General features: G+C 44.6%; 1 protein-coding gene across 1 annotated transcript in view; it reads left to right on the top strand.

Moving 5' to 3' along the window:
• Nucleotides 1-11082, top strand: part of slc15a2 (solute carrier family 15 member 2) — a 106770-nt gene that overhangs the window by 51819 nt on the left and 43869 nt on the right. Inside the window, exon 14 of the mRNA XM_043694517.1 lies at nucleotides 4876-4964. Within this exon, the coding sequence (XP_043550452.1) occupies nucleotides 4876-4964 (89 nt within the window). The remainder of the gene's footprint in view (nucleotides 1-4875; nucleotides 4965-11082) is intronic.

Here is an 11082-nt window from a genome sequence, read left to right as displayed (position 1 = left end):
CCATCTATGTGATTGTATCTGAGACTTTCCCCCCTTCCTATAACTGCCATCCATCATATACTGTTGCTGTTGCAAATTCCTCATCGCTTCTATCTGTCTCTCCAACTGATCCACTCGATCTGATAAGATTCGCATCCAACAGCATTTATGGCAGTTGACTTGAGTTAATAAAAATCTTATCAATCTCAGATGTACTATTATCAATTGATTCAGGGTCCATTGTCATTTGATTTCGTTTGATTCACTGTCACATCTACCTAAATACAGTGAAAAGCTTTGTTTCCGAGCAGTACAGGTAGATCATAGTAAGCAAGGACATACAGATCATAGGGTGAAGGAAACTTGGACAGAGTGAGGCATACAGGGTATCCTGTACAAAATGTGTGCAAGGCAAGAACACCATTGACAGGATCAACATTAACAACATTATTTGAAGTTATTTACAGAATGGAGTTACAAGCTTTCGTCACCCACTGTGTGTGGAAGTGTTACTTAATTTCGCTTTGAAAGGCACAACTCCAATTTTTAAACTTTGCATCTTAGTGCTAGATGACCCAACCAGCGGAAACGATTTTTCTTTATCCACCTTTAATGCTCCCCTTGATACAGGTGTCAAAATCATTTTTTTTTCCCTTTTCTAATAGATTCTCCTTGAGATTTTCCCCGAGGGCTATTTTTTGACTTTCACAGGCCACTTTTTCACAATAACATCTGTATTTGTACTCACCAATGGAGTATCTGGGCTCTCGCAGAAACAGAATAATTCATCAATATCCTTGTTAATTCTCCATTAAACTTAAAGCCACAACATACAAAGAAAGCATTCATTTTCCAGACACCACAATATTTAAATTGGCAAAAGGCAACAGGCATAAGTTAGCAACAATTTATTTTTTACAAAATAGCTGATGGCATGCTTCCACACTGAAAAGGCCATTTCCCTAAACAAACCACCCACAAACCAGTGAGGTCACATTCAATATGTTTCCATTCAATATGCGCAAGCATTTTAGCCAGGTTGTTATAACCCTATTTGACTGTTTCTCCTGTCTCAGTCTCAGATGGAAATCTAGTGTTCATTAGAGTAGGATGCATTACATTTTTTAAATTATAAAAAATTATGAACTTATGCAACCTTAGCTTAGAGATTTCACATTGATTTTCAAGAAATTGGTTGCAAGCTTTCTTGGATCTCAGTTCTGCCCCCTAGCTGTGGGTACCCAGACCTTAACTCAGCCTTTGGCTCCCGGGCAACAGCTGTCAGACCACAAACCCTGTCCCCTGGAGCTCAACCTCCGATCATGGCTCCAATCCCAGCTCTTGGTCTCTCAGACTCTACCTCCTTGCCCTTTGCTCTTGGAACCTAGCCCCTAGCTCTCAGCTCCTCGCTCCAGTCAACATTTATGCTGGCAACTCCATCAATGGCAGCATTGCCTTCCTTTGCCGTTCCCTGCTCTTCATGTCACAGACTGTTTCTCTCCTGGGGTTTCAGCTGGGAGGATCATGAGCTGAGGAGCAACTTATCACTGTTTCCTTTCATTCTGTTTACTGGGATGACTTTTCTCAATTACCCCCAAGGATGAATTATTCTGGGAGATTTGAGGACTTCTGGGGTGGATCTACCCACTGTCCATGTGTATTTTGATCATTCCCTCTAATAACTTGAAAATCAGCACCTAATCTGCTGTGCATTGTTCAGGATCTGCCTTGATCCACCCCTTACAGTCAAAGGTGCATGATCATAGAACCTTATAGTACAGAAGAAGACCATTTAGCCTGTTAAGCCAATGATGGTTCTTTGAAAGAGCTGTCCAATTAATCCCACTCTTCCCCTACTCTTTCCCCTTAACACTCCAATTTGTTCAACTCCATGTCTGTGTGGGTTTCCTCCAGGTGCTCTGGTTTCTTCCCCCCATGGTCCAAAGATGTGCAGGGTTGGTGGATTGGCCATATTAAATTGCCCTGTAGTGTCCAGAAATGTTCAGGCTAGCTAAGTTAGCCATGGTGTATGCAGGGTTAGAGGGATAGAATAGGGGAATTGGTCGGGATAGGTTACTCTTCAGAGGGTTGTTGTGGACTTGTTAGGCTGAATGGCCTGCTTAAACACTGTTGGGATTCTATGATTCAATAATTTAAGGAGAGGAGGTGGTGATGTACTGATAAGGTCTTGGTGAGTTTTGAAAAGATTTGTAGCTCAGGTTATGGTTCTAGATGTAAGTTTGTTCGCTGAGCTGCAAAATACCGTGCAAGGACTGTAACAAACACTACATTGGACACAGGCAGAAAACTAGCCACCAGGATACATTAACACCAACTAGCCACAAAACGACATGACCCTCTCTCACTAGTATCCTTACATACGGATGAGGAAGGATAAGACTTCGACTGGGACAACACATCCATCCTAGGACAAGCCAAACAAAGACACACACAAGAATTCTTAGAAGCATGGCATTCCAACCGAAACTCTATCAACAAACACATTGAGTTAGACTCCATTTACCGTCCCCAAAAAGAAGAACAGGAAGCAACTTCATAACAGGAAATGACATCATCACAGGAAATGACATCATCACAGGAAATGACATCGCCAAGCCAAAGAAATCCAAACATACAAATAGAAAGCAGGACTTATCAGCAGTGCTTCGCCTGAGGCCCACTGAAGATGTTACCTAGTAGGGTGACAAAACGTCTGAAAATAAACCTTCCAGCTCAGCGAGGAAGCCTCCATCCAGTCATTGGCTTGATAATCTAAGACATTAGCCTAGGGATATTAATTCATATTCCATCACAGCAGATGGTAAAATTTGAATCCAATAAATATTTCACCGCACAGTGAGCACCACTGATGATTGTTGTGAAAACCAATCTGACCCATGAATACTTTTAGGGAAAGAAATCTGCCATCTTTACCTGGTCTGGCCTACATGTGAATCTATAGGCATAGTAATTTGGTAAACTCTTGACTGTCCTCTGGGCAACTGGGGATGGGCAATAGATGTTGGCCATGCCCACATGGCACACCTCTCAAGAACTAATTAATGTTTTGAAAGCTACTGTTGAATCTGCTTCCTCTGGATGTAGGTTTGCTCGCTGAGCTGTAAGGTTCACTTTCAGACATTTCGTCACCATACTAGGTAACATCTTCAGCGAGCCTCCGGACAAGGCCTCCAGGCTTCGTCCGGAGGCTCACTGAAGACGTTACCAAGTATGATGACGAAACTTTTGAAAATGAACCTTCCAGCTCAGCGAGCAAATCTACATCCAGAACCTCAACCTGAGCTACAAATCTTATCAAAACTGCTTCCTCTATCCTCTTAAGTAGCAGATATCCTTAACTTGCACCAGAGAATATACTTTCTCTACCCTCTGTTTCTTTTGCCATTTATCGAAATTTGAGCTCTGTGCTTCGCACTCCTTTCTGTCAATTTGCTTCATCACATTGAATGTATTAGATCTTATCTTCTCCTTTGCCTTCTGTGCCTTGCTTGAAACCCCCCCCCCCCCCCCCCCAGTCTGTCCACAATCTCCCTTGCCATAGAGATATGCTAAGCAGTGCCAAGGAGGGTGAACAGGTAACAGTTTTCCCTCTGTCAAACAGTAGTGAGTTATGTTACAGGCAAAAGTGAGGACTGCAGATACTGGAAACCCGAGTTTAGATTAGTGTGGTGCTGGCAAAGCACAGCAGGTCAGGCAGCATCTGAGGAGCAGGAAAATTATGAAGGAATTTTGCCCAAAACGTCGATTTTCCTGCTCCTCGGATGCTGCCTGGCCTGAGTTATGTTACACCCCAGCTGTAACTATTCCACGACTGGCCCTGGACTGGAAGTGGGTTACATCAAACTGAGCAATCCAACACATCACTTAGCATCCAATCAGATCAGTGGGCACAGGCTAACTGTGCCCCACCTTCCAGACTTTTTTATTCATTCATGGGTTGTGGGCGCTGCTGGCAAGGGTAACATTTGAATTGAGTGACTTGCTGGGCCATTGCAGGGGGCAGTGAAGAGCCAGTCACATTGCTGTGGGTCTGGAGTCACACATAGACCAGACCAGGTAAGGATGGCAGATTTCCTTCCCTAAAAAAAATTAGTAAACCAGATGGGTTTTTACAACAGGTATCAAGAGAGAAAAAAAACGTAACATTTAGAAATGAGGTACTGAAGCTCCATTTTGAGATACTTGCAGTGCTGGGTTGTGAATGGGTTCTGTTGATTCATTTGGATGCCGGAACACAAAGCAGGACGATATAGATGGGCCGTTCGTAAGTACAGGTAATGTTTGTACGTTGCATCTTTAAAATTACACACCAACGTTGGATCACATTTGTAAGTACCAGGGTTCATAAGTTAGACGTTAATAATAGTGACTCCCTGACTACAAAACAAGTCACACCAGTATGCATGTGTCATTTGCAAGTTTTACTGGTCTTACCTCAGGGCCTCACTGACACTAGCTTAGTCATCCCAGTTTTAATCATTGAGTTTGGGAATTGTGTTGGGAATTAAACCCATGTGTCTATAGCATTAACCTGGGTCCTTGGATTACTCATGCAGTGACATTTCTCCAACATCACCCCCAGCCAATACAACCTTCTACTGTTGGTAATTGCTCACCTATCACTTTCTTTGTCTCTAAATCCCTTCGCTTCCTCCTGATACTGTTTCTAACCCTTAACTGACTACAGAAACGTACACACAAAGGGTGAATGAGGCTTAGGTTTTGGCTTTCCTGTTAGAGTAGATGTTACCGTGAAGGATTTCTGAGAGTGCTGATAAGATTTGTCATTTAAATACAAGTCTCTATGTTATTTAATCCGGTTAATTGGTTTTACCTGTGGCTTCATTTGTTTTGTTTTTTTCTCTCTCTCCACAGACTATTAACGCCCTTTTGATTGTTATTTTTATTCCAATCTTTGACATGGGCATTTACCCTCTCGTTAGGAAATGTAAAATCAACTTCACGTGAGTATTCATTAGCCTTTAAGTGACACTGCCAGTTACATAAATTACTTGATTGATTTGCTGTCACCAAATGGGGAAAAGATTAACTAGGAAATGTGTGGCATAAAACAGGGTCACTTGGCCGACTGCGTCTGTGTTAGCCATTGAAGAGCTATTCAGTCTGATCCTACTTTCCAACGCCTGGGCCTGTGGCTGTGTCAGCAGCTCAAGTATATTTGCAATACTTGCATGTGCCAAGAGAGTTTCTGCTTTTACCTCTTTTGCACCCTCTAGGGGAATAGAATAGAATAGAATCTGAACAATGTGGAACCAGGCCTTTCAGCCCAACAAGTCCACACCGACCCTCCAAAGAGTAACCCATTCAGATCCATTCCCCTACCCTATTATGCCTGTATTGACCCCTGACTAATACATCTAACCTACACATTACTGAACACTGATTCAGTTCTGAAAACGTCTAGTCCCTTCACCACCGTTGCTCAGTAGCAGCAGTGTGTACTATCTACAAGATGCACTGCAGAAATTCAACAAAGACCCTCAGGCAGCGCCTTCCCAATTCATGATCACTTCCATCTAGATGGACAAGGGCAGGAGATAGATGGGAGCATTACCACATTCAAGTTCCCCTCCAAGCCACACATCACTTCTGACTTGGAAATATATCAGTGTTCCTTTACTGTCGCTGGGTCAAAATCCTGGCATTCTCTCCCTAAGGGCATTGTGGGTCAACCCACAGCAGGTGGACTGCAGCAATTCAAGATGGCAGCTCACCACCATCTTCTCAAGGGCAAGTAGGGACTGGCAATAAATGGTGGTCCAGCCAGTGACACCCACATCCCACAAATGACTACATTTTTAAAAAGAGAGATTAAATAGACTGGGATTGTTTTCCTTAGAGCAGAGCAGGCTGAGAGGGGACATGAATGAAATATATAAGATTATGAGGTGTTTAGATTGGGTAGATGGGAAGGAATATTTCCCCTTGGTGGAAGGATCAATGATAAGGGGACGTCAATATGTTCACCCAAAGGATGGTGGGAATCTGGAACTGACTGCCTATAAGAATGGGAGAGGCAGAAACCCTCCGAACATTGAAGGAGTATTTAGATGTGGACTTGCGATGCCAAGGTATCCAAGGCTGTGGGCCAAGTGCTGAAAAATAGGATTAGAATAGTTGAATGGTTGTTTTTGACTGTCACTGATTCAATGGGCCAAAGGACCTTTTCCTGTGCTGTAGCCCTCTATAATTCTGTAGCATGGTTTCAAATCTCACCATGGAAGCTGTTGGAATTAATGAATAAATAGAACAAATAGAATTGAAAGCTCATCTCAGTAACAGCGACCAGGAAACTGTCATCGATTGTTATAAAAGCCCATCGTTTAGGGAAGGAAATCTGCCACCCCTACCTAACATGGCCTACATGTGACTCCAGACCCACAATAATCTGCTTGATTATTAACAGCCCTCAGGTTGGCCCTTTCAAGCAACTCAGTTCAAGGGCAATTAGACAGAAGCAACAAATGCCAGCCTTGCCAGTGATACCAACATTCCACAGGAGAATAAAGAAAATTATAATTATCTCCATTTTAGCTACTCATAAGGTGAGGAGTAATTTCTTCACCCAAAGTGAGGAGCCTGTGGAATTCCCTGGCATAGAAAGCAATCGAGCCGAAAAGATTGCATTTTTCAAGAAGGAGGTAGATATAGATCTTTGGGCTAAAGGGATCGAAAGATACTGGGAGAAAGCAGGAACAGGGGACTGAGTTGGATGATTCTTTGGCCTCAAACGCTTTCTGTGGCAGAGAATTTCCGTAAGCTCACCATTCTCTGGGTGAAGAAATTTTTCCTCTTCTCAGTCCTAAATGGCCTACCCCTTATCCTTAGACTGTGACCCCCCCTCATTCTGGACTCATTGGGAACATCCTTCCTGCCTTTGTCCTGTCTAGCCATGTTAGAATTTCATTGGTTTCTGTGAGATTCCCCCCTCATTTTCGTGAACACCTGTGAATATAGTCCTAACCAATACAGTCTGTCTTCATACGTCAGTCCTGCCCAGGAATCAGTCTGGTAAGCCTTTGATGCCCTCACTCCATAGGCAGAACATTCTTCCTCAGACAAGGAGACCAAACTGTACACAATAATCCCGTGTTGCTTCACCAAAGCCCTGTACAATTGAGGCAAGACATCCCTGCTCCACACTGCAACAATTTGCATCCATACACTGTCTTTAATAAAACATTCAAAGGTGTGTCACAAGGTAAAGCTAAATTTGGCTCCAAGCCTTAGAAGGAGATAGATATGGAGATGGCTTAAGTGGCCTGGTCCATCGATATTGGAGCTTCTGGCTGACCAAAACACTCAAATGGCCAACTGACACGTGATGCATAGTAATCTTGTTTTAGTGAATTCAGACCATAAATTCTGCAAAACCTGTGATGATTTAGTCAACCGTGGTTTACTAAAGAAATTTTATCTATTGTTAAGCAGAAGAGGGAGGCTTATGTGACGTTGGGGTGAGATGGTTCAGATGAGGCGATGGAGAGTTACAGAGTAGCTAGGAAGGATTTAAAGAGAGAGTTAAGAAGAGCAAAGAGAGGACATGAGCAGTCTTTAGCAAATAGAATAAAGGAGAACCCTAAAGCTTTCGATAGATATGTGAGGAATAAAAGGATGACTAGGGTAGGAATAGGGCCAGTCAAAGACAGAAGTGGGAAGTTGTCTGTGGACCCTGTGGAGATCGGAAAGGTGCTAAATGAATATTTCTGATCGGTTTTCACTCAGGAAAAGGAGAATATTGTAGAGGAGAAGGCTGAGAAATGGGCTACTAGACTAGAAAGGATTGAGGCTAGTAAGGAGGATGTGTTATCAATTCTAGAAAGTGTGAAAGTAGGTACGTCCCCTCGGCCGGATGGTATTTTTCCAAGGATTCTCTGGGAAGCCAGGGAGGAGATGTTGGAGCCTTTGGCTTTGATCTTTGAATCATTATTGTCTACAGGTTTAGCACCAGAGGACTGGAGGATTGCAAATGTTGTGCCCTTGTTCAAGAAGGGCAGTAGAGATGACCCAGGTAATTATAGACCAGTGAGCCTTACGTCTGTTGTCGGAAAAGTTTTGGAAAGGATTATAAGAAATAGGATTTATAATCATTTAGCAAGCAACAATTTGATTGCAGATAGTCAACATGGTTTCATCAAGGGCAGGTCATATCTCACAAACCTCATTGAGTTTTTTGAGAAGGTGACCAAGGAAAGGCTGATGGACTTGAGTCTGTTCTCAGTGGAGAGAAGAAGGCTAAGAGGGGATTTGATAGAGACATACAAGATGATCAGAAGATTAGATAGGATAGACAGTAAGAGTCTATTTCCTAGGATGATGACGTTTGCTTGTACGAGGGGGCATAACTACAAATTGAGGGGTGATAGATTTAAGACAGATGTCAGAGACAGGTTCTTTACTCAGAGAGTGCTAAGGACGTGGAATGTCCTGCCTGCCAATGTAGTTAACTCAGCCGCATTAGGGGCATTGAAGCAGTCCTTGGATAAGCACATGGATGATGATGGGATAGTGTGGGGTGATGGGCTTAGATTAGTTCACAGGTCGACCCAACATCGTGGGTCAAAGGGCCTGTTCTGAGCTGTATCGTTCTATGTTCTAAGATTTATTAACTTTATGGATCCCAGTAACATCCTGAACTAGGAGTAGGCACCAAACCTTTTGAAAAAAGTGTCTTTAATAGACATAATATTGCTCAATGTAGTTTCTATTGAGTGTGGACGGAATGCACAGAGGTCAAGTAAAGACTGGGGGGCCAATTGGTCTGCTTCTGCTTTATTTTTCATACTTGGAAGGAATGCAATTTATCACTGGATTCACTTAAGTTTTGGTGGGACGGCAGACTTGCTATATTTCACTCCTCCGTTGACCTGCAGTGTGAAATCCCAATTGTACTCTTTTCCTGTTAGTTGCATCATGCTCAAAGAACATTAGCAAACAGCACAAAAGCTGACATAAAATCCTAGTTAAACCACGGTGCATAAATTGTGCCTGTTAAAGACAATAAATGATAGATAATGCAGTCAGTTCAGCTGGATTATAACTCATGCCTTAGGGGCTGGTCACATTGCATTCCAGCTGTAGCTCTCTCCCAGGTATCCATTATTCTATGTACAAACCATCTGGATTCTTTGATTAAATTCCAGCCTGTAACACTCTCTCAGCCTGTCCATAAATAATCGCTTAGTAGGACAGAAACAAAACATTTTTTTGTTTTAAAATGTAGATATGTAGTCAAAGTTTGTCTTGCACTCGTCAGGATGGAAAAGCAAGAAGACCAACTTTACATAGAACATAGAACATAGAAGAATACAGCGTGTTCCTGAGTAAATACTGAAGAAAAGTATTCATTCAGTGTCTCCCCAATCTCTTCCGCCTCCACACGCAACTTCCCACTACTATCCTTTAGAAAGGGAACAACAATTTATACAGCAGGAGAAGATCGTGCAGCATGATTTGTGTTCCCTTTCTAAAGTTGGTCTTCTTGCTTTTCCATCCTGACGAGTGCAAAACAAAACGCTTTGACTTCATGTCTCCTTTTCACAATGTTTAAATTTTATATGTAGAAAACCACCCAAACTCCTCAATTAGATTTGCCTTCTGACAATCACGCATTCTGTCTGCTTCTCCTAGTGTTTGTCCCACACTCACTTGTTTGGAACCCATCCAGAACTCTGCTGCCAATATTTCCCCGTCCCCAGGCCTAACCCCGCCCCCACACCCAGCTCCAGCCCCACACCAGGTCCTAGCTCCCAGCCCTGCCGAGTTTTCACCATTCCTCCAGACCTACCTCTCTCTGAGGATGAAAGATCAGTCCTCAGCAGAGGCCTCACCTTCATTCCCCTAAGCTCTCGGATTAATGAGTTCAACACGCGGCGTGACATCGAACAATTCTTCCGTCGCCTTCGCCTCCGCGCCTACTTCTTTAACCATGACTCTCGCCCACCCTCTGACGACCCCTTCTCACGCCTCCAACACACCCCATCCACCTGGACACCCTGTGCTGGCCTCCTACCTGCCCTCGACCTCTTCATAGCCAACTGCCGCCGCGATATTAACCGCCACCTGAACTCCCCCACCCCTCTCACCCACTCCAACCTCTCACCCTCGGAACACGCAGCCCTCCACTCCCTCCGTTGCAACCCCAACCTCACTACCAAACCAGCAGACAAGGGAGGCGCGGTAGTAGTTTGGCGCACCGACCTCTACACCGCTGAGGCCAAACGCCAGCTCACAGATACCTCCTCCTACTGCCCCCTTGACCATGACCCCATCCCCCACCACCAAACCATCATCTCCCAGACCATCCATAACCTCATCACCTCGGGGGATCTCCCATCCACCGCCTCCAACCTCATAGTCCCACAATCCCACACCACCCGTTTCTACCTCCTGCCCAAAATCCACAAACCTGACTGCCCCGGACGACCCATCGTCTCAGCCTGCTCCTGCCCAACCGAACTCATCTCGGCATACCTCGACACGGTCCTGACACCCTTAGTCCAAGAACTCCCCACCTACGTTCGTGACACCACCCACGCCCTCCACCTCCGCCAGGATTTCCGCTTCCCCGGTCCCCAACGCCCCATCTTCACCATGGACATCCAGTCCCTGTACACCTCCATCCCCCATCACGAAGGACTCAAAGCACCCCGCTTCTTCCTTTCCCGCCGTACCACCCAGTACCCTTCCACCGACACCCTCCTTCGACTGACCGAACTGGTCCTCACCCTGAACAACTTTCCTTTCCAATCCTCCCACTTTCTCCAAACAAAAGGAGTAGCCATGGGCACCCGCATGGGCCCCAGCTATGCCTGCCTCTTCGTAGGATATGTGGAACAATCCATCTTCCGCAAATACACTGGCCCCACCCCCCATCTCTTCCTTCGCTACATTGATGACTGTATCGGCGCTACCTCGTGCTCCCACGAGGAGGTTGAACAGTTCATCCACTACACTAACACCTTCCACCCAGACCTCAAATTCACCTGGACAGTCTCGGACTCCTCCCGCCCCTTCCTAGACCTTTCTGTTTCTATCCCAGACGACCGAACCAACACGGAC

Source organism: Chiloscyllium plagiosum, chromosome 7 (genome assembly GCF_004010195.1).
Source record: "Chiloscyllium plagiosum isolate BGI_BamShark_2017 chromosome 7, ASM401019v2, whole genome shotgun sequence".
Taxonomy (NCBI): domain Eukaryota; kingdom Metazoa; phylum Chordata; class Chondrichthyes; order Orectolobiformes; family Hemiscylliidae; genus Chiloscyllium; species Chiloscyllium plagiosum.
The sequence above is the reverse complement of the archived record's forward strand: the minus strand, read 5'-3'. Positions and strand labels throughout refer to the sequence as shown.